Raw genomic sequence first — 24,453 nt, 5'->3', positions numbered from 1 at the left:
GTGGGAGGGTGCTGTTGTGCTCATGCCCTGCTTGTGGCTTCCTAGTCGACAGCTGGTTGGCCACTGTGTGAACAGAATGCTGGACTAGATGGACCTTTGATCTGATCCAGCTGGGCTCTTCTTATGTTCTTAAAGTAGTTACTCCAGAAAGTTTTTTGTGAATCTCAAGCTAACAGGATAATATATCTGGGAAAATGAAGGGGGTCCCACTAGGGAAGAGCTAAGAGGTTAAATTTGATACTGGTCTGCCAGGGGTTGCCTTGGTTACCCCATATTTCTGGGATTGGGTGGGCCTTCATCTGGTTGGTGGTAGTGGCTTATAAGATCCGCACTCAGAAATCTAGCTGCTTCTCTTTTTTGTTCTCAGACCTGTCCTTCTAGGCCCTGCTACCATTTGCCATGTTACCCCATTTAATAGTTTTTGGATAGTCAGCACAAATCCTATCTCTACTAGAGGATTTGTATTTCTTATCACTGTCTTCAAGCAGCTGACAAAAAAATCTAAATATTAAAATAAAACACAAGAGCATCACAAAAAAACAAGAGCAGCAGAACATCTGACAGTGAGTTAAAAATGACACTGGTAAAACTGAAAGTATTTAAGTCTTTGTTAGGTGCCAAAAAGACGTCACCATCAGTACCAGGTGATCCTCCCTGGGGAAAACATTCCAGAGTCAGGGTGCCACAGCTGAGAAGACCCTGTCATGGGTCACCTTTGGAGACAGGGTAGGGATGTACGGACTGTGTAAAATCCGCTCCGTCTGTGTTTCGCGCATTGTCAGGTGGCTTTTGTTCCATCATCCACCCACAGACAAATGCGCATTTTCTTTTCGTCATACGGAAAAATATGGAAATAATTACGTAAATATTTACATACATAGTTATATAAGTATTTACATAATTTACCTCAGTACATAACATTTAGTGTATTGTCCCCCATTCCATTCAACGTTTCCTCAGCAGAAACTTATGTATTTTTCTACGGATTTATATGCATACATTTCGGGAAAGTAAAAAAAAAAATCATCCGAAAGTCCACAGACTCCGCGTGGCCTGAGGGGAGGTGCTCCGCAGCGGATTTCGCAGGTCGGATTCTTAGAAATCGGAGCTCATTTTAATCCATCTCGAATTTCTCCAGCATCCCTAAAACAGGGCACGGGGTTGTGCAAAGAAGACAGGTCTTTATACCTGGTCAGAGTTGTTCTTAATGTACCCCTGATCCCCCAAAACTGAAAGGTTAGAAAACAGCTAGCTGCTTCCACCCACATCTTCCTCCCCGTTCCCGGCAACTTCTGCCCCTCACTCCTCCTCCCCCCGCCCCCCGGTAGCAATGTTGGAATCTTTGTCACCTAGCCTTTCAAGCCGATGACTGTGGGATTTCTAAAGTGGACAGAGCTTTGCAATGGAGGAGGACTTGAAAACTGTCCTCAGCTTGTTGGGTGGTCTGCTGGCTTGCAGGCACAGTGAGGGAGGAATCAGCAACAGGGTCGGAGTCGGGTGGAACAGCACCAGGAAATCGGCATTTAATCGCCAGCTGCTAGCGGAAGCTGGGAAGAGCGCGGGCATTCCCCTTCGGGTGCAAGGGAACCGGCACGGGGTCACTTTAGCCTTGGGTTGCCTGCCTTGCTGAAGGAGCTACCAGACGTTTGTGTGTGAAGAAGTTGCACCAATGGGCAGTTGAGGAGTAAGTCGCATGTCCGAGGGTGAACTCCTGCATCTCCTTGGCTGGTGCCCCCCAAGCGTATCCAGGCTGTGCGCCAGCGAAGCATGAAACGAGTGCAAGCCTAGAGTTCGATCCTGGAAGCAAAGAAGATGGTTCCCTCGATGAGAATTTACAAAGAAAGTCTGTGCCTCAAAGCTTTGGAGTGTGTGCTCCAAGGACTTGTGGCCGAAAATCTGGTTTGACTCAAGTGTCTTAAATTCTTCTTTACCGTTATGTATGCAGCTTTGCGGGGGGCGGGAGGGGTAAGAAGCAGCCTAGCAATACCTCAAAGAAAAACTAAGACTGTCTGGTGGTTCTTTCCAGATACCTTTTTTCGTAATGGAATGTATAGCCCACCCCTGTGAACATAGGAAGCTGTCGATCCCTTGGCCCATCTCAATAGCACCAGCACTCCGCAGTTAAGTCTGTCTAGCCCAGTTCCACGTAAGCTGACGGACGGTGGCTCACCTCGGCAAGCTAAGATTCTCTACCTGGCAACCAACGTGGGTTTCTTCTGGTTGCAAAGCATGTGCTCAGCCACACATTCAAAATACGTCTTTTAAATGTATTTTAAAAATGTATTTTACACCTCTGCAGCCTGGAGTGAAATACAAGCCAGTGTGATCTTGCACTAGGAGCTCTGGGTTCCAATTCCTGCTCAGCCCTAAAGCTCACTTGGTGACCTTTAGCAGGTCTCTTACCTGTTAGCCCAATCTCACAGGCTTGTTGGGAGGATGGACTGAGAAAACCGCACTGGCGCTGTTCTGAGCGCTTGAAGATGAGCTACACAAATGTGATTATGAATAATAACATAAATAAAGGCTGCAACCTGTAGTTGTCTACGGCCGCAGTCCTATGCATACTTGGGGATGCATCTCATTGAACTCCATGGGACGTACCTATGAGCAAGCTGGCATAGCTGGGGTGGGGAACCTGCTACCCTCCGGATGTTGGACTACAACACCCACCATCCCTAATGCCATGCTTGCTTGGGCGGATACGAGCTGAAGTCCAGCAACATTTGGAGGCCCCTGGGTTCCCCACTCACCCCTGCTGTGAGTGGGGAATAGCTTAGACTATTAACTGAGTTTGCAATATTTTAAATAGTTAGAACTTGGTCATTTTAACTACTTAAATGTACCCCCAATTTTTTTTTTTTAAAGATTTTTAATACAAATCCTTACAACACCTGCAGATGACAAACGCCATCTCGCGTCTTCCAAGGCGATGCCTTCTTGCAAAACAAAGCCTGCTTTTACATCAGGACTATTGTTTTTCTCATATGCAATGTATGCAGATTTAATCCGCTAACCCTCAGGTAATTGATTAGTTAAGATTTCTTTAACTGGGTCTCCTGACTCAGCTGTGGATACTCCCAAGTGTGGTTCCTGAATCCGTCAGACCTGTGACTGCCCCCAGAACTGCCCCAAACAGTGCTGTCTTCACCTCACCGGTCTACAAACATTCGTAGATGTCCTGTGAAGCTGGATGTGTAGATAGTAGCAGCCAGGGCAGGATAATCCCATCCCCTGTCAACCACTGAGATGGGGGGGTGTCTACCCCGTATCTCTAGTCAGGTGTTGCATTGATTTTTATTCACCAACTTTGTTGGAATGTGGACGCTCTGCGGCAGATACAGTAGGTGGGTGGAGAGGAGAGTTCCTGGGAGGACACTGTGTCTGCACCTTCTTTGTGAACCAGGCCCGGCTTTCAATATCAGATGACAGTCCTAAGAATAATATCAGACCCCCTCAACGGGTATATAAAGCGCAGAGGAGAATTCCCATTTAAAACCCACCGCTTCAGGGCGCCAAGGTGATGTAGGGTCAGGAAATTGGTTTTCTGACAAATATTCTTTGATTCTTCCCCACCACAAAGCAATTGTGGGGCTACTTCCTAGATGAAATGGGATTTCGGAGGCTGTGCAATGCAGAGCTCCCAACTCAGTATCAAAGCAGTCCATCAAGGCAGGCCACTGCTGGAATTAAATGAACTTGTGAACAGGGTGAACCATGTTGATGACTAGAAAAATAACAGCAGCAGCCTTAGAACTGGGCCTTTTCGAGCGGCCTGACACATGGTTATGCAGAGAAAGCTAGTTGGATTCAGGACTGTGGCACTTCAGACTGGAGCTTAAAACATAGGATTTCCAAAGCATGTAAGAATTACCTAAAATGCATCAAGTAGCATTTTATTTACAGCGCAATCCTATGCATTTCTACTCAAAAGCAAGTCCCATTGAGTTCACTGGGATTACTCCCAAATAGGGATGGATGAACCTGTCAGTTCTGGTTTCTTTCGCTCTCACATTTTCCCCATCTTAAGCTCATTCTGTCACATTTCCACATCAGTTTGCAACTTTTTTTAAAGTCTGCACAAAAAAAGTGTATTGTAGTGCTCATTCTTAATATATGCATTTTTGTATGCAAATTGGCCTAGTATACACAGTTTTTGAAAGCTGTTTCCAAATATAGTGCTGATCTCTATGAGTTTTTCACAGATATGCACAATTTTGTGCGCACGTTCCCCTGAAAACGCATCTTTGTATGTATTTTTTGTTTGGAGAACTGCATCGCAAAATTCTGAAAGGTGCAAATACTGAAGGATAACTGTTCCAGTTCACATGAAGTGTGAATGTGGTGTTATCGAACAATATTCTTCCCTGTTCCTATTCCCAGGTCAGCACGTGCAGGACCGCAGGCTGAAACATTACTACAAAAGAAAATGTGTGTGTGTGGGGGGGACATTTTGGAATGCTCCCCCATGTAAAAAGCTCTGCATGCAGCAAACAGCTGTGCTAAACTTTTCACTGAGCTAATTATTATTTGCATTCATAAGACACGTATAAAACAGGTTCTGTAAGTATCATACAATTATTTTAAAATAGAATGATAACATAATACAAAGAACTAAGAACCAGCATGATCAAAACACAGAAGCAAATATAAAAACCAGCATGATAAAAAAAATACAATACAAATACAATACCCAAGAGAATACAGGTTATGTGTTAGGTTATGTGGGGGAGCATTCAGCAATATGGCATTCTCCCACCCCCACCTGGAATCAGTAGTAGAATAGAGACCAGAACACTACCACTTCATTCTGCATAACCTGAGCCCAATGTATACATTCAGCAGGATCAACCAGTAAAGCTTTTGAAGGCTCTGTGTGAAAATAGTCTCCTTGCGTGTAGGAAAAACCCCTCCATATTGGAGGAGAAGACTTGGCATAGCCCTTCCTCCTGACTGTACAGGGAGGTCTGTTTCTAGGGCCGCCCCCCAATGTGTGCCGAAGTGGAACAGTCCAAGCACGGGTTTACCGTTTGATTCTGCTGAACATATGAACTGGATCTTACAGGAAAGGTCTCACTGAAGTGGACAACCTGTGTCAGGTTGTATCACATGAGACTGCATGTAGGGGCTGACGAGATTACATGCTCCTCCATACAAAACAGTTCCCACTGCATAGAAAACTAGCATGCCAGGGACAAAGGGCCTAGTCTGACAGTCTTGTTTTCTGCATACAGGGAGTTTTCAATCACATGGGCCATCCCTGTGTTCTAAAAGTAGTGCAGCTGGAACGCAGGTTAAGCACCTCAGCGAGAGTTCGGCAAAAGTCCTTAGCCTGTCATTCTGACGGGACAAAGCTCAATCATTCCTAATTTCTCCTTAACAGACTTTTATCGCATCTGTCTTCAGAGACAGGTTGCGCTGAGAACAGGTGGCAGATACATCTCTCCTCCCCCTCTGTTCATATCTTTTCCCGGTGAGAATCATTATCTGTTTAACTTTTACTTTTGTTCCATTTTTGATTCTTTCCCCCTTCCCTCCTCCACCCCCAACCTCCCATTTGGAACTTAGATCCTAAAAATAGTGCCGATTTCAACTGGCAGATGTTTCGTTTGCCCTTTTGCAGAAGGGACCAGAATTAGCCTGTCAGTTGGTACCTAAATAAAGCAGCTAAAACTGCCTTTTGTACAAAAACTTTGCAATTACTATCTTCAGAGTGTTTTATTTTATTTGATGGGGGGGGCGGAAAGAGGGTATTATGCAAGCAATAGCACAGGAGCGTAGGAAGGAAAAGGGACGGCCGTGTAGAAACATCCTGGGAATAATCCGACGTCAAGTTTTTCCTTCCGAAAGGCCCATTCATTTCAATGGGGTTTGCTCAGGAGAGCATCCTGCAAGATGGTGCCCCATGTTAACTTTTGGGAGGGGCAAAATCACAACATTTTTATATACGTGTTATGGGGCAGCCATGTTTGGAATACTATGCACAACCCCTCCCAAAAGATACCATAGAGCCGGAAAAGGTATAAAACAGCAGGGGATGCTGGGAGTTGTAGTCTGCCACATCAGGAAGGCACCAGGCTGGGGAAGGCTGGTATAAAAATGATCCCAGACTGGAGCACCTTCCCTAGGAGGGGAAGTTAAGTGCTTGAGTCATTTTAGCTTAGAAGAAAAGACGGCAAAGTGGGACACACAGGGAGGGAGCCATAGTTCAGTGGCTGAGCATACGCTATGCAGGACAAAGGGTCCAGGTTCAGTCTGTTTCCAGGTAGGGCAGAAGAAACTCCCACCTGAAACCCCGGAGAGCCACTGCCAGTCTGTGCCAACAGTACTGAGCTTGATGAGCCGATGGTCTGACTCAGTATAAGGCACCTTCCTATGTTCCTGTGATTTAGTAGAGATTAATATTCATGCTGTAGACAGAGTAGATAGAAAAGGGCTTTTTTCCCTCCTCTGAATGAGAACTTGGGAGGTGGGGCACGTCGCCCAGCCAAACGGACTGGCAATAAGTCGTCATAAGGATTCGCGACAGAGAAAGCACGTCAGAGTGCCACACAGCAGGGTTTCCCCCTGCTGCCATACTGGAATGCGGGGTCATCCAGTGGAACTGAATGGTGGGAGACAACAGAAAGGCCCAGCTCAGAGTTAAGCTGTGGCATTTGCTGCCACAAGATGGTGTGATGGCCACCCACTGGGATGGCTTTAAAAGGGATTAGACCAATTCATGGAGCTACCTCCAGTATCCGAAGCAACGTTCCTCTGAATAGCAGTTGCGGGAGAGAGTTATTGCCTTCATGTCCTGCTCATGGGCTGGGCTGGGCTGGGCTGGGTCTTGTGAACCGCCCAGAGACCTTTAGCTATTGGCTGGTATAGAAATGTAATTAATTAATTAATAGGACTTTGGTCTGATCCAGCAGGGCTCATCTTACATTATTATGTCCTTGGCACATGATTAATCTACAGAACTTGCTGCCACAAGGTGTGATCATGGCCACTGGTTTGTGGGGCTTTAAAAGGACATTAGGCAAACTCATGGAGGAATGGGTTTATCAGTTGCCATTCGCGTGATGGCTGAATGGAACCTCCAGGGTCAGAGGCAGTGTGCTGCTAGATACCCATTGCCTGCATGCTCTGCTTGTGGGTTTTTCCAAGGCCTCTAGCTGACCACTATGGGAAATGGGGGGGGGGGATATTGCCTTGAAGTTCTGCTTCCTGGCTTCCTGAAGGCATCTGGTTGGCCACTGGATAGACTCGGTGGACCTTGGGTCTCATGCAGCAAGGCTCTCCTTACGTTCTGTGGGGTTGCCATTTCCCTTTTGCATCAAGCCTGTAATTGGATGGTAAGGTCGCAGGCAGGGACTGTTTTTGTTTTTGTTTCTCATCTTTGTGCAGCACCTAGAAAACTTCAGACACGTAATAAATAATAGCTGCAGCAACAATTCAGCGGGAAGTTCTCCTGGGTAAAGACGCTTGCATGGCCTCCTGTTCATTTCAGCCAGGTTTGCACAGGAGAACTTCCCCAGGGGATTTCTCTCTGCATTTTTGTAATCTGTTCTGAGAGAATTGATTTTCTGCCACCCCTTCAACCTGTGATTATTTAAAATGAGGGGGGAAAGTAACTTGAAAGCACACTAATTGCAGATGGGGGGGCGCAGTGGAGAGGGGAAAACATTGAGCAGGGGAAGAACAGGAAGAGAGAGAGAGAGAGAGAGAGACTCTATGCAGAATTTTGGGCCCAGAGCTGGGTTAGCAGTGGGACTCCCCAGGGGCAACAGAAAGATGTTATAATCAATTACCACATCATAACACTGATGTATGATAATTACTGAGTCTTCCTCCTGAGAGGGTGCAGCATTTGGCTGGGATGCAGCTTGTTCATGGTCCACTGCGTGATTAATATGCAAATAATAGGCTGATTGCATGATGAATGCGGAAAATGAGTTGGCTGATCGCGCGCCCACCGAAGCGGGAAGATGATAAATTACTTTTTACTGACTGTCCTACATTTAAGTACCCTCTCTCAACAGTTTTGTGTTTTTTTTTTAAATAACAAATTAAGGAAAGCAGGATGGCGCGAATGTGTGGATGTGTTAAACAAAAAAAAGTACCTTAATAGCTTTTATTATAACATTGGGACAGATTGCAGAAGTGGTGTTCAGTGTCAGAAGCAGGAATGCAAATATTCATAGAGTGAGAAGAACCAGGCCAGTCTGTTAGACTACACTCTCCCCTTATCCTTTATTATTATTTATTGAATTTATTAGACGCTTACAACAAAAAAAGCAGCAAAAAGCAAGCCACCCAACAAAAATGGGAAAGGGGATGGAAGTGGGAGGAACATTAGCCGAACGGCTGAGCAGCTGTTCCAAATGCAGAAGCTCCCAAGTTCAATCCCCGGCATCTCGCATAGAGATGTCAAGAGAAATCCAAAATGGACTGAAACGAGTTAGGATTTCTTCTAATCCAGTCTGCAGATTCCACATCGACCCTGCATCTGCGAGTCCAACGGATTCCGTGGACACGTGCCTTAAAAAAACCCAAAAAACTACGAAATTTATATAAATAAATTTGTAGAGAAAACCGCAAGTTAAGACGAAGAATGGTACGCAATTTGCAAAAATTATGATACACACTTTTAAGGCTGTTCTGTGTGCCAGGTGTGACAAGATCTGTGCGTGTGGCCGCTGTGACGACTGGTTTAGCCCGGACAGACGCAAGAAAGCGCTTTATTGTTTAAATACATTTTTATCCCCCCTGGGAGCACCGTAGACATCAGGTTTCCCATTGTATCCTTTCAACAGTCCTGTGCAGTAGGTTAGGCTGAGAGATAGTGATTGGTGCAAGGTCATCCAGTGGGCTTCATGCTGCATGGGGATTTGAACTTGAGCTGTCTCCCGTAGTCAGTCTGTTACATCACAGTGCATAATTAATCTAGAGTGCCCTCCAGAAGGCGGCGGGGCGGCACTGGCTGGGGGTGACGGGAATTGTAGTCCAACACTCCTGCGGGGTGCCCAATTGGAGAAGGCAGATCTAGGGAGTTCAACAACACAAGATGTGGTGACAGCCACCAGCATAGATGGCTTTAAAAGGGATTAGGCAACGTCATGGTGGAGAAGAGGCCCATTGACAGCTGTTGGCCTTGATGGCACTGTGGGACCTCCATGTTCTGTGGCAGAGCACAACTGAACACAAGACACTGAGGACAAACGGGGGGCAATCTCCATGCTCTGCTTACCTTACTATGCCGTTTGCGGAGGCGTCTGGTTGGCCGCTATGGGAATCAGGATGTTGAACTGGATGGGCTTTTGGTCTGATCCAGCGGACCTGCTCTTACGTTCTTATGGAAAAGCACAGGGAAAGGTCCTTCAAAAAGAAAGAGTGGGTTGAGCACTACAGTAGAGCAGAATTAGAATATCAAGAACAAATCCCTGCCTTCGTGGAATAGATTTTGCAGGTTATTATGGAATCTAGTGCTCATTCCAGACGTGGACGAGCCGGGTGGGAAGGATCCTGCGCAGATACAGCTGCTGCCTGTCACTGATGCTTGAGATATATACCCTATGCATAATTGGGGCCTAAGCATTGTATAAGCCATGACTCTTGTGTATTAAGTGATACTTTGAAAACCATGAAGTGGCAGAAGGGCGGTATAGTCCCAGCTCTCTCCCTGCACATAGGATTCACTACATACACATACAATCCAAATCTACCTTGTCTTGGCTCATCTGAAAGTCCTGACTCCACAGGAGAAGGCAAAATCCCTAGCAGCAGGTCTCATCTGGATGATATCAGACTGCCACCACTGCCCACTCTGAGCAGCACACATCCCTCTCATTTGGTACTTTTCAAGCTGTGTTCCGCAAAGCCCTGGGAAGATCAAAACAGCAGAGAAATGTCCCCAGACAACACCTTGCCTGCCACCCCGACCTTCCCCTGCCACACCCAGCCACGAAAAGAGTGTTGGGTGTCTTTTGGGGTGCATCCTCCATTCCCACAGGGCGATGGTGGGCCTCGCCTGTGACCTGAGCGTGCGACTTCAGGTATGCCCCCAGAATCCTTGCAACACACAGGAGTTCCGTGACAACCATGCAGGAGTTCCTTGACAAGCCAGCCAACATAGGAAGGGTTTCCTCAAGGGAGAAACTCTGAAAACCTCTGCTGTGGCCCTCTTCTCAGATTTCTCTCCCACTCCCTGAAGATACTAGGTAAACAGAGCGTCCTAAATGCCCTTGGAGCTTGGTGAAGGCTCCACACCCATGTGTTTCTGATTTCTTTTTGAAGCCATGGCCAGAGTGTTGAACCCTTCTCTGTATAGTTCTGAACAGCTCTCAGGTCGGTCTTTTTCCACCACTGCCCACCCCACCCCGGTGTTAATTTATACATAACTTTTGGATTTGACTAGTTTGGCATGAACCTGAAGCCCAGGCCCTGGACTTAATGAGAAGTGGTACATCAAACCCAACCGCCAGGAAAAGGATGTCTAGGGTTTTGCTGGAATGTCACAGCATGGCCTGTCATTTTGCTTCAGCGACTTGTCCTTCCAAATGCGCAGTTCGCCTTATGGCACGCCAGCAGTAAAAATGTCACTCCCGATAATTACTTTTTGGTGAAAATGCTTGCTGACTTCCTACCTTCAAGCTGTTTTTTTACACAGTGGGGAGATAATAAGAAATGACTTTATCCTGACTGCTCAAATGAACACTAAATGGAATTTGGGTTATTATTACTGGAGATCGAGGGCTGTGCACTGGAATTTAAATAGTGGATCAGATCAGAGGTAGACATTTCTTGGCAAATCACTGCGGATCTGTTTTTTCAGGCCACTCCAGTTTTAAGTTTGAATATGGTAGTTGTCTGCTCCCTGTCTTGAGAATATAATTTTTCCCCTCTTAGAGATTCTCCCCCCCAGCTGTGTGTGTGTGTGTGTGTGTGATATTTGGGGGCAGGGGAGTTGCTTTCAGTGGTGTTGCAGGTCTGGAGTCTGCACTGAATCCCCTATTCCTTCCCCTTTATAGATGAGCCAGGGTTGGTAATACCTTTTCCCTGGTTTAGGGGACAAGGAGGAGCTTTTAGGCCCCCCTCATTAAATCCCATAATGTTTCTTGGGAAAAAGCTGCTCCCTGCCAGAATGAGGCCAGCACCATGGATGGCCATTCCAGTATCTTGACCTGGAAAGTGTGTGTTCTCCAGTTCAGGGTCCCTGAGGATAAGGTGCTTGATCTGGAAGTGGAAGCCTGAATTGCAGCAATTCTGTTGACCAGGGCAAGGTAGAAGGCCAGGCTCCAGCTTACTTGAAACCTGGCTGAGTGGGTCCCGCTCAGTGTCTTTCCATCAGCAGTATCCTTGTTTGCGCATCACAGGCAGTTGCTGCGCTTAGGTCTTCTGCGTCCTGCGACTTCTCTCCTTCACATGTTTCTCGGCAAGAAGGCCGGGACACCAAAATTTTTGGACACTGCTGCCGACCTTGTCAAGTAGCTCTCCCACCGCCCCATTCTAGTATGCCTCGATCCACTCTAGGATGATTCCAGTAAGAACAGCCCTTGCGAGAAACTTTGGGGAAGCACAGTAAAAAGGACTTGACAGACTTGACCCGTTTTAGGGCAACCTAGTGGAGCCAGGGTCAAAGCGCTGGGGCTTTCCGATCTACAAGGACAGTGACGTCCTCTGCCACCCCCTTCAGACATCCCTGTTCCCTCTCAGCTGGGGGGGCGGGGGATGGATTCTCCCCAGCATCAGTATATTGTGGTGAGCTTACCCTTTGTAATGCAAAGTATTTCAGGGCGGCTTAGCCTTGATTGGGCAATTAAGACCCAATTAGCTTTACAAAAGACCTGCTCTGGTTAGAGAGGAAAACCTGGAACTGGTTTGCTGCTATGGATTTGTTGATTTTGGACTCTCTGTGGGGATGTGGCTATGGGAAGCAACATGCTAAGTGCCTTCATTTCAAAATTTACCACCACACCGCTGCATAGGAAGCTGCCTTAGGCAGGTCAGACTAATTATTCACCTAGCCCGGTATTCTATATTCTGACTGGCAGTAGCTCTCTCCAAGGTTTCAGGCAAAAGAATTTCTCTCTGGTCAGTTCCTTTTGGAGGAAAGGCTGCTAGAGGTTTAGGGTATTTTCATGACGTTTTGCTTCCAAACGTCTTGGCTGAGTGCGCATTACAGAGGTGCGGCGGCAAGCGCATAGGTGGTGCTCGTCCCTGAGAACCTTCAGCTGAGCGTTTCTAAACTGAAACCGTTCTGAGCACAGCGAAATCCAAACTTCCAACGAGCCTGAGCAACTTCCATCAGATCAAGCACACTCGTTTTAGCCCACCTTGCAGGCGTGACTTGCAGGTCCATTCTAGGTGGAAAAATGATCTCCTAGCATTGACTGAAGATAAAATCTGCCCCTGTTGGAAATCCCATAAAAATGTGTTGGAAAACAGCGGTGTTAAGGTTTTGCCTCCCTAGTTTGTCTAGAAGATGCCCTCATCATGTAAATAAAGATCATTATTTAATATGATGATCGGCTAAAACCAGTAGAGTGGACCCTCTGAGCTGTTGCCTGGCCTCACACAATGCTGGCAAGTACTTAACGTACTGAGGAGGAGGGGCAGTCATCGAACGTTCAGCATCCATTCCGTAAGGGAATTCTGGTTTTTGGCATGAAAGGGCTCGAGAGCACAAGCCTTGCTGGTTCCCACATAGGTCCCTATTGGGAGGAGGAGAAAGACGTCTTGTTGTTGTTGTTGTTGTTGTTGTTAGGCTGGGCGGGAGCATTTATAGAGCCAAAGGACAGGAAGGGCTTTTATCGGGAGGCTTGCAAAGTAGGGTATCCATGAGCGAGGAAGCCAAGATGGCAGAATGGAAACGTGGCTCTTGCAGGGCCTAGAGACTGGAGGACAGAATGCCAGTGAGCCGTGAAGGCAGAATTCACATACTGAACCAAATTAACCAGTCAAATATTTGATTTACAGGTTTGTATGTATCTTTTGTGCTTTGTTTTGTCCGATTTAAAGTTTTTTATTTCATGTTGTTTGTTGCGACTTTTACCTACAACAAATAGATATTGATGGATCATTTTATTAAGCAAACTTATTTATGAGCCTTAGCAGGCAGGGTGGCTGATTCAGGTTTTCCCTTTCAGAGCAGGGGACTTTCCTTCACAGTCCGATCAAAGAAAGCCAAGCAGATCAGTAAACAGTTCTGTAAAAGGCACACATAGACCTGGTTCACACGTAATGACAGCCCATGATTTAATTAAGAAACCATGGTTTGTTGAATCGTGGGTTGCCGTTACGTGCAAACCCAGAACTATGGGTTGTTAACCATGAACATCCCATGAAGAGAACCCATGGCATATTGTTGGGTTGTGAACTCGGGGTTGTTTAAACCATAGGTTGTCATTACATGCAAACCCAGAATCATGGGCAGGTCATGGGGTGTTTCCCCAAGCTACAGAAGTAGCAAGCAAGAGCGGTCCAAAAACCCATCCTCTTTATGCCAATACTGCAGTTCTGCAAAGGCATTTGGGATACAGGGAGGGAGTGGGCAGAAGAGGAAGGATACAAAGAACCGAGGAACTGAAAAAACAACAAATGGAGAAAACAAACCATAGTTTGCTTGATCCTCTGCCAGACAAACCCTGGGTAGGGTGACAAACACTGGGCAGGGCAACAAACCATGGTTTTAATAAACCATGGGATAGTGTTATGTGTGAACTGGGTCTTAGAACCATTTTAACTAAGGCTGTGCTAAAATGTCTGCTGCCCCCTACATGGATGGTAAATGGGGAGGACGGGGACACCTCACTTCTGTTTAGGGATGGGAAGAAAGAGAGAAGAGGGCACTTGCTGTGGCATCTAGTGTTTTCTTCACCTCTTAAAAATGCTGTGTAGCAGCAGCAGATCTATAACATCATCCCACAAAGGGCCAAGACATTCTGGGGGACGAATGCCCACCATAGACAGCATTTTGCAAAGAGAGAAAGAAAGCCCTGCCACCATCGAAAGGCCTCCTGCCGCTAGAGGAAGCCCTTAAGCAGACTCGTCCCTCTTCCCTAAAGTGGGTAAACCACGCCACTGCCACCACTCTGAATTCTGTACCCCCAGTTTGGGCAAAACAGTGCCTTGTTGGAGGGCTCGCCCCACCCCTAGTTTTGACCTGTCATCTAAACACTTCTAATGAGGTAGTCAACCAGGTCTCCCTTTGCAAAGAATTCCACAAAAAAACCCTGTCTTGCATTCTCATCCATTGACCCACAGCATGCAAAGGAAGGCAAAGCACCCCACAACCGCAGTATGTGTGGGCCAAGTTCAGATGGTAGGAAATTGCAATTTCCAGATGTTTCCGGGGAGGTGGTCTTACTTGCAAATTCAGGTGTTTGTGTTCCAGGCACCAATCATTTCTGAAAACCTTTCTTTTAGATACAGGATCACAGTAGATAGAGGTTTCCAAAAACAGAAGAGCAAACCTTAGTTTTCATTTAGACTGGGGGTGGCCATTGTCCTCGGAATCCAGGAAATATTTCCAAGGTTTGAAATATAACGTTCCGTCTCTTTTGATTTGTGTGTAAAATGTGCATGCAATTGTATGCCATGCCATCCCCTGAGTTTCTGTATTACCTTAGTTGTAGAGTATTCTGCCCTGTGATATCCATCTTGCCTTTGATGTTTCTCCAGCTTTGTTTGAAGATGTTTTTATTCTTACATGGGCAGGATCTGATTATGCCCAGCTATCTCACTGTTGGTGTTTTTTCTCTGCCGTTCCTGACTGTTTTTAACAGTCGTGTTTGTTTGGTTTGCTTTTAAGGTTTTAATTATCGTAATTATGCATGTTGGCCGTCTTGGGCATTAATATTTAAAACAGAAAGAAAGGATGAAAATGTTTTTTAGATAAATTAAGAATGCAGGCCTATCCATGGCTACTCAGAAGTAAGCTGCAAGGTGTTCAAGGGGGCTTACTCCCAAGTAAATGTGTTTAGGATTGCAGCCTAAATTTATTAAGTGGGAAGCCCTTAATGGCTAGATGAGATGAGCTGTAGTGCAGACCCTGGACACTTGCAAAGAATTTGGGTTTTGAGGCAAAATGATGCTTCTAATAATTCCCACCCCACACATCTTCAGCCCACCCTCTCAAGAACAGTAACACCCCCCCCCAAACAGATTGTATAAATCTCTTCCTGAATATATTAAACATTTGTTTAAAAAGGCAACCTCTTCTCTTAAGTTTGTTTCTGATATATAGACATATATTTAAAAAATCACCAATAGGCAAATTGTCATAGGTTTCGGTAGATACATGTCGAAAAGGTGGCAATTATGGCAAATGCTTTTCTTTTTGTCCTGACTTGTCCTTTCTCTCTCCCCCACCCCCATCCTTTTCTTTGTCATTCTCCTTTTGTTTCCCCACCACCACTAGTCATATTTCTGTATGGGGTTTATTTGCACTGCATGGTCAGAGAATTGCATGGAAAATCCACAGCTGCTCTGGTCTGAGGTTTCTTAAAGCTGGAACAGGAGATGAAATGGGGGCGGGGGGGTTGAACTGGCACCATGCAGTTTTATTAACCAGGCAGCCATCATTTTGACCTTGCTGTAGGTTAAAGGACGCAGATCTGAGGAGAAATCTGTTTATCATGTACGGAATTCATGCCATCCCTGACAGTGTACAGTGAACAAGATGGATGATCTGCCAAGTTGGTCCCTCGCATGGGTGAATCAGGGCAAATTTACAGTACCGTCCGTTTGCTGCTTCCAATACAAAAATAACATTTGTTGGGCTTTGGATGCAGCTGCACAGCGACCTGAGGCTAAGCGGAGAAAAGAAATTAGATCTGTAGCATTCTTATTGCCTTAAAGATTACATATGGACTGTGGTGGCTTAGAGAGAAAGAGGGATGGCTTTTTTGTGTATCTTTCATAAGCTGAGAAAGAAAGAAAGAAAGAAAGAAAGAGAGAGAGAGAGAGAGAGAGAGAGAAAGAAAGAATCCAATTACCTGACTTGAGAAGGACCTTTAAAGGAATGTCAAGTCACCTTTTCTAAATACAGTTTGGTATTATTTTTAAGCACCTCAGTTATTTTTATTAAATACCTTTGATTTATTACTGTGCTACTCAGTCACTTTACCTACCACAGCGTGTATTATAATATTTGGAAACATCCTAGAAACAATATATACAGGGAAAGTTGTGCTGGATTCTGTATGCTGGAGAAGGTGGATAGAAAAGTCACCATTGTCGTCGTCGTCCCCCCAATAATACTAGAACTTGGAGATCATCCAGCGAAGCTGATTAAAGGGAGATTCAAGGCCGACAAAACGACTTCTTCACACAGTGCATAGTTTAAAGTGTGGAATTTGCCACCACAAGACATAGCAATGGCCACCAGTTGCAGGGCTACAGCAACAGGAAAGGGCTGTTGGGTTCATGGCGCCAGAGGCATCTCGTTGGCTACTCTGGGAAATAGAATACTAGACTAGACTTTGGTCTGATCCAGCAGGGCTTTTCCTATGTTCTTATGCTGAAGAGATTAAAGAGGCCGTACGCAGATGAGTGTTTTTCACACTGTGTTCCTGAGACCAGTAACATCAGTAATGGTGAACAAGGTTCCCTGGAAGACACCTTCCCGACTACTCCCAGTACTGGGCTTGTGCTGAGTATATGCGCGAAATTCCTTCCCAGAATCCTTTGCAGCACACAGGTTCTGTGGCAGTTGCTCAGGGGTTCCTCAACAGATTAATTAATACTAGTTTTGCAGGTTTCCCCCACAATTGAACTTGCATGCAAATGAACAGCAACTATGCATCTATGCACTAAAATGCACCTATGGATCACAAAAACTATGGTTTTCCTTTTTAATCTCAACACTGAGTGCAAAGCAAGAATGTCAGCGCCTAGTTGCCAGCACTTTAGCTGGCGTTCGCACCCATTTCCTGACATGTGCCTCTGGGATTGCTGCACCATTCACATTTCTTTTCCCCAAAGCAAATATTAATACTCACATAGGAAAAAGAAACCAGGGAAGTGACCCTTCATGTCTTTTGGCAGCGTTGCAAGTTCTTATTTGAGCAAACATTTGGCTGAGGGCAAGCAGAGAGGCTATTTAAGTCATTTATTTTGGTATATTATATGTTTCGTTACTTGCCTGGAACCCATGGCATGCGGCTGGGAGTAGACGGACAGAGCAGCATCTCTGCTGATAGAGCGTGTTCATTCCTATCCAAAGGACAGACAAATCCAAGCAAAAACAAATATGAAATGGGGGAGAGAGGCCTCCCACACCCATCCCTGGGCCCTTATTTTAAAATCTCCAGCTCAGAGAAGCCCGAAGTCATTCAGTATATGCCATTGTTGATTTTCAGCCCTTTTTCCAAAAGTGGCCAGTGGCGGAAGGAGAGTAGGTGGCTTCTTATGTCTTCTTGCTCAATGGAGATGCAGCCAGGCGGGGAAGACCTTGTGTGCCTCTCCTATCAACTGTCCACATCTCCTTAGGGCAGCCTTCCACAGTCCGAGTCCCTCCAGATGCTTTTAACAACCACCATCCCTGACCGTTGGCCATGCTGGCTGAGGATGATGAGAAGTGTAGCCCCAACCCATCTGGCGGGCACCGGGGTGGGGAAGGATGCCTTATGGCACGCTCCCACAATCTGGCGCCCTCCAGATGTGTCAGGACTGCAACTCCCCCATCATTCCCAGCCAGCGAATGCTGGGGGTTGTAGTCCCAGCACATCCGGAGGGCGCCAGGTTGGGGAAGGCGGCATCCTCAACCACTCCGGGCAGTAAAACAAAACAGAAATGCGGCGGTCTTGAGGTATTGCCACTTTAGATAGCCAGGCCCAACTTGGTGTGACGTTTTAAAATGAAATCATAATCATAACAACATAACAACATAACAAGAAAAGACTTGATATTAAATCATTTCTTCAATACAAAAGGATATGCTCCACCTGTTCCTATTGACCAGACAGTCCCTGTTTTCCTGTACTTTTCCTCGGTAAAACACTCTCTTCTGTCCCTATTTTGCATTTTCGGGTCCATGTTGAGGGTGCTTCTCCTGGTTTCCTGCCCCACCCTCGGGGTTCTAGAAGGTCTCACCGCTTAGGCTGATATACCAACTGCACCCTCGTCCCAACAGAGAGAGCCTAGCTACCCTCGTCTGGATTACTGCAATGCATTATATGTGGGGCTGCCTTTGAAAACAGTCCAAAAACTTCAGCTGGTCCAAAACAGGGCAGTGAGTTTGTTAACAGGGACTGGCCAGTGAGCTCATATTATGCCAGTACTTTCCCAGCTGCATTGGCTGCCAGTCCATGTTCGGGCCTGATTCAAAGTGCTGGCAAAGCCCTAAACAGCTTGGGGCCAGGTTATCTGAAGGAAGGATCACCTCTTCCCCTATGCGCCTACTCAGACCATAAGATCATCTTCTGGGGTCCTTCTCCGTGAGGCCCTGCCAAAGGAAGTGAGGTGGGTGGCTACCAGGAAGAGGGCCTTTTCTCTTGTGGCTCCCCAGCTGTGGAATAAGTTCCCTAGAGAGGTTCACCTGGTGCCTTCGTTGTACTCCTTTCGGTGCCAGGTGAAGACCTTTTTATTTTCCCGGGATTTTAGCACTCTGGTCTTTTAGCTCTGCTGTTTCCAGTCTGTATTTTAAATATCTGTGTTGCTGCTAGGTTGTACTTTTATCTTACAGTTTTCAGCTTTCACATTGCGTATTGTTTTATGCCGTACTTTGTGGCTTTAATTTTTGTGAATCGCCCAGAGAGTTTTGGCTATTATAGAAATGAAATAAATAAATAAAATACATCACAGAGCGGGGAGTGCATCATCACTCCCGTGCACACGCTTGTCCAGGCTGCTTCCCATCCACCGCCAGTAAGTTCAACCAGACGGATTGCAAGACTTTACATTCCTTAAGAGGAATCGCTTGTGGTCAGTTTCAAGGCGGAGATGGAGCCTGCAATAATGTGTATGAGGTTATGGCTGTGCAATGGCTGGAGCACTGCTAGTTTTGCTGTGAGGCGAGAAATGTTAACAAGTACACAGTGCTGTCCCTGTAAAGTGTTGGAGGGTATGAAATAAAACAAATTGGTTAGCATTTTAATTGTGGAAGAGAGTGCCTGAGAGGCAAAAGTGTGCTCAGGGCCCCCTTTGCGAGAACGCACCTGGGAGCTCTGCGTGCTTGAAAGAAATGCTAATACCATTTTTTAAAAATAGTGTACAGGGATTGAAAAAACAAAAACCTGTTTCTCAGTATTAGTTAATGGGAAATTCCTTTCATAATTACTTTCCCATCTCCTACGCCATTTTTCTTGCTAAGCTGTCAGAAGTTAATATATTGGCACATCTTTTTGTTTATTGACAAAAGATAATGCATTAATAAGCAATATACAATTTCGTTTTAGCCCTGACCCTAAACCTGAGGCCAAAAACCACCTGCCATGCAATAAATTGCAGTGTCAGACGCGGGGGGGGGGGGGGTCTCACTACTGAGACATGGAAGCAAAGGGTTCTATCAAGCACATTCGTTGGTTTTTGTATACAGCCTGACAAATTTTAATTTGTACATTAAGGACAAAACTGTACATTCCAAGAAACACAGGGGTGTTGCTGAAAATGGCAGCCTGGCTTTGTGTTTCCCTCCCTAACACACAGAGCCACTACCCCAAATTTGGGGGTCATTATCCTTTGCATTTCTCCCATCCCTTCTCCACATTGTCAGCTGCTGCTCACGGGGGCAAAGAAATGCCTGGCCATGTGGCATCAGGACATGGGATATGTTGTTCTACACATTACAAATTGGGGAGCGGGAGAATAGCTTTTATAACTTGTTGCTTCACACTTTGTCCCCCCAAAACGAAAAGCACGCTTTTGTAACTTGCTGCCATTGTATGAGCAGCAAATTTGTTGATCACTGCCCTTTTCCACCTGGTGTAGTACCTTTGTAAAGACACTTGTAGCTTGTAAATGGAGAAGTAATAATCCTCCCAAACTAAAACATTGGTTAGTTAAAACCTGGAAAATGGTAGAAACTGCAAAGTTAAACTGAATATATATACATACTTCAGAATAGATGAAATACAACATGGACTTAAATTTGTATAAATTGTTTGCATTGGTATAAGCCAGGGGTAGGCAACTTGGTTCTGTCCAGATGCTATGGACTACAATTCCATCAGCCCCAGCCAGCATGGCCAGTGGCCAGTAATTATGGGGGTTGTAGTCCAAAACATCTGGAGGTTATCTACCCCAGTATGAGTGTTCTTTTGTTACCTGTTGTACTTCGAATTTTGTAAACATTGAAATGAAATCAAGTTACTGGATTTTTAAAAACACTGAATGATCAATTCTTCAGCTCCAACTGCAGGTGTGTAGATAATATGACATCTTTGGGCCCAAGAAAGTTTCTTTCTCTACATTGGGCTACCAATATATCCTGTAGGACTTCATGCTTACAGCATGAAAATAGCACTGAGAGCCCTTCTGTGGAGATCTTACTGGAGAGTGCCCTTAGCTCAGTGATGATCAACGGGCTTTGCATGCACAAGGTCCCAGGTTTGCTCTCTCCCGAAGTCCTTGGAGAGCTGCTGCCAGTCGGAGCGAGACCGCACTTGGCTAAGCGGGCCCATATTTTAACTTGGAAGAAAGCCGCTTCAGATGTTAATTGCTCCATGTGCCTTTTTGTAGCACTGAAACTTTGGTTTATTTATTTTTTGCACTGATGTGCATATACTAGATTCTTCATCTACTAATAAAATACGGCAGGGTTTAACCTGGGCTTAAAAGAGAGGGTTTAACGGTGAATTTTGAGCATGGGCAATGGTTTGGTTTTATTGCACACAAGGTCTGGGAGTCAGACCTTGATGAAGGAGTTTTGCTTAAGCCGCTTCCCCCCCCTCTTTCCCCCCTGCTGACTTGCAGAAAGCACCCCAAAGACCTCTGCCAGCTGCAGCCCCGCTCCTGAGTCCCCTATGAGTTCCAGCGAATCTGTGAAGAGCCTGACAGAACTGGTCCAGCAGCCCTGTCCTGCCATCGAGACGAGCAAGGAGGGCAAGCTGCAGGAGCCGGGCGAGCCGTCCGCTTCGGATTCCCAGTCCACAACGCCGTTGCCCCTCTCTGGCCATTCATCACTCAGCATTCAAGAGCTGGTGGCGATGTCACCAGAGCTGGATACCTACGGCATCACGAAGCGGGTCAAAGAGGTGCTCACGGACAACAACCTTGGTAAATGTCTTTTTACTACTTCTGACTGTTCTAGGAGAGCAGGTTTATTTTTCACTCTGTTGGGAACAAGAATAGGTTTGAAGCAGGGTCAGGCAACTGGTTCTGGACAAAGTCACCTCGGAAACTATTTGATGAGCTACATCAGCCTCCCCCAACCTGGTGCTCTCCAGATGTGTAGGACTACAATTCCCAGCATCCCTCAGTCAGCATGGCGGGGGGTGCTGGGAGTTGTAGTTGAACATATCTGGAGGCCCCAGGTTGGGGGAAGCTGAAGTAGATGAAAGATACTTTGCGTGCAAAAATTGCTCACTACAAATGGTGCACTCCCCGTATCTCAGCATTCGTCATACGAGGAATGGCATGGTTGCTGTGCTCACTAGTCATAAGATTACAGAAAAGCTCATCCAGAGTCGCCCGTTATCCAGGACTTCTTCTCTGTAAAGTTTGCTTTCGATTATTGGCTTTCATTTGATGGGTGGCATGGCCCAAAATTGGGTCACACTCCAGCCTCATATGGATCGCACCAGCAGCCTAGTTACCAAGTTTCGTTCGTTTACTTTTTTAAAAAAAGAGAGGAAGTGGGGGAAATGAGGGGAAAGATGGATGTGTAGACTAGACATTCAAAAGTGTCTCCCTTGTTGCAGTTTATGGTTAAAAAATAGTAATTTCAGATTTGAAAAGGCAGAGGGCTGTTGCTTGAGAGTATTCCATCATTGGCCATGTACTCAAATTGGACATTTTGCAGGGACGGGGGCATCTCAGAATAGCTTGTGATTTATTCAAGCTCTAATGAGGTAGACTTGCCAGAGGCCCAAGAGCTACTAGAGTAGCTGGAAAAAAAGAAGGTGCCTGGAGGTGGAAGTCAAGATAATACGTTTTACCACCATATGGTGTAAAAAAAAAAAACCCTTGCAAGATGGTGGCGTGGATCCATGTTGGCATAGAGTGTGTCGTGTGCAATGTTGCCTCCAATGGGGCCTTCCCAAGATATCCATAGATGCATGTGGTGGTGTTTGGGATGCGTTATCGGAGGTAGTTCTCATGACGCACGTTAATGCAGGCGTTATTCACTGGTCATGACTCAGGGCAGATCTCCTAGAAGATCTGGACAGTGCCTTTTCCACAGATGTCTATGTAGTTGTGGTTAAAACTCGGTCTCTCTGTTAAATAGTATGGCTGCTGCTTCCCCAGGGCTGAATGCCACACTACTCGGGTAACACTGGAATTATTGAATTTAGTGGGTTTGCCAGGATCCACCTGGGCACAGCCTGTTCCAGCCGTGGTAACCTCTTGATCCTAGCAATCCTACTTGACGTAGTCATCCTGATGTTACTCGGACAGCGTGGACTCAAGCAACTGTGCAGAATCAGCAAGGGACCGGCATGAAATCTTAACACCACGGATTTCCCCCACCCAGGGGATCACGTCCCAATTTGCAGTTGGTGAGATTGCAGGCTGGCAGCCATCGAGGGCACAATCCACCCAGCCCCATGGGATGACGTGAAATAGCCAGCCCCCCTTGGCAACGTTTCCCTAGGATATGCTCTCATACTGACTGACCCCCTTCAGTACTGGAGATGTCACAACACAGAGAAAGACCGGTGACTTCGTAAAACGTAGAACTCGGGGAGTTGCAGTTCTTTTTTTCCTGGTAAGGCGAGGGTCGGGGAACCATTAATTTTGAGAAGAAATAGAAAAGGAACTGTTCCATTTATACGCCTTAATGTGCTAATCTCCCAGTTTACTACTTTACAGTACATGGGCAGTTGGGAGAGGCACATTCCCTTCCATATGTTTCTTACTATTCCTGAGACCAGGGATAGAGAAACAGATTTGACATTGACAGGCATGCAGATGCTGCAAAATATTTATATTTTTCTCAGCCTTCCTAGAAATTTTATGTGTGTATTTATGTATATATTCAGCCTTACGCAACCAAGCTGTATTGGTTATTGAAACTCTGATAGCATTGCATAGTTGCTGTGCTAGTGTGAATTGGGCCCATTGAGTTAACTGTCACAAAAAAATCGGGCCGCTGTGGATGTAGAAACCTGCCCTTCAGGTACCCCTTACCTGTATTTCTTAAAATGGCTGTTTCAGAAGCTTGCCTTCCACTCTTTATGGATGAAAGCCTTCTGTATTTTGGTTCTCAGAATTATAGGTAATTGCAGAATAACATGCTTGCCATCTTAGATCAAAGTTTATATATAAACGCACGCACGCACACAGCGCTCTTCAAATTGTAGGATTGTTCTCCCGTCATGCCAGGACCTGTGGCTTAAGCCACCCAAATTGGCAAAACCGCTTTCTTTTGTTACATGATTGGGTTTCCCATTCTGTGGGGGCGAAGTTGCGTCATGCCAGTCAGAAAGGGTGGTGCTTGCAGACGAGGGCCAGTAGGGTTTTGAATGCTTTGTCGTCGCATGCTATATGCAGGGACGCTGGTTTACTGTAAGTCATTCTGCAACCAGGAGAGCCAAAAGCAACAGGTTTACTGTGAGCAGAATAAATTGTTAGAAATATATTCAATTGAGTGAGGATGCACAGCTTATGGATGCAAACTCAGTGAAACGTTAGCTGGAGCATTAGCATTTGAAGACCGTGCCACCCGCACTAGAAGAGGTCCTCCAAATTGCATCCTAGTAGCAGCAATGAAGTTTGTAAAGGGGAAGGAGGTGCTTGGGACTCTGGGTGTGTTGGTAGGCTGCAAGCAGGACCAGGGAGCTGTACAGTAGTCCATTCCCCCTCTCCCCATCCACCCAGACCCCTTCTAGTCTCAGGGACTTTAGCAGACACTATCTTCGTTTTTGCAATTTTTTCCCCTGTCCATGAGGGCTAGAAACTTGTTTTTTAAAAAATAAATTGAACCTGGGCTTCCCCAGAGTCCATTGGCTACTCTGGATTCTACACTGGAAGCCAAATTTCTCTGCGTGTTTCAGAGTGTGCAGAAAACCAGGGTCCCTGATTCTGTGTCCTCTTGTGCTCCAGGAGGAACATGAAAAAGTGCTTTTATTGACTCTTGTTCTGATGTCACTTTTACATAAATCTTTTTTCCCCCTCCATGATTTTTGTTTTTCTACAGCGTGGCTGACAAGCCTAAAACGCAGCAGAAGAGGCAAGAAATGTACCCCAAACCTTGCATTAGGTGTGGAACAATATTTCAATGTTTCCTTTTTGCCCTCTGTTTGCTCAATCTCTAGATTTTCTAGGGGCGGAGGCACATCCATTTTGGGGGCCCTGGTTGTCTGTATCTGT

The 24,453-nt window shown here is 45.9% G+C and overlaps 1 protein-coding gene across 10 annotated transcripts in view; it reads left to right on the top strand.

Moving 5' to 3' along the window:
- The window catches only part of CUX1 (cut like homeobox 1), a 337,359-nt gene that overhangs the window by 293,873 nt on the left and 19,033 nt on the right, over positions 1 to 24,453 (top strand). For 6 of the 10 annotated variants that reach the window (XM_084823412.1, XM_084823413.1, XM_084823409.1 and 3 more), the window contains 2 exons: positions 20,896 to 21,198; positions 24,281 to 24,343. In XM_084823412.1, the coding sequence (XP_084679538.1) occupies positions 20,896 to 21,198; positions 24,281 to 24,343 (366 nt within the window). The remainder of the gene's footprint in view (positions 1 to 20,895; positions 21,199 to 24,280; positions 24,344 to 24,453) is intronic. The other 4 variants (XM_084823415.1, XM_084823411.1, XM_084823410.1 and 1 more) reach the window with 1 other exon arrangement.

The sequence above is a fragment of the Heloderma suspectum genome, chromosome 16 (assembly GCF_057233095.1).
Source record: "Heloderma suspectum isolate Gila_16-S chromosome 16, 16-S_ref, whole genome shotgun sequence".
NCBI classification, from domain to species: domain Eukaryota; kingdom Metazoa; phylum Chordata; class Lepidosauria; order Squamata; family Helodermatidae; genus Heloderma; species Heloderma suspectum.
The sequence above is the reverse complement of the archived record's forward strand: the minus strand, read 5'-3'. Positions and strand labels throughout refer to the sequence as shown.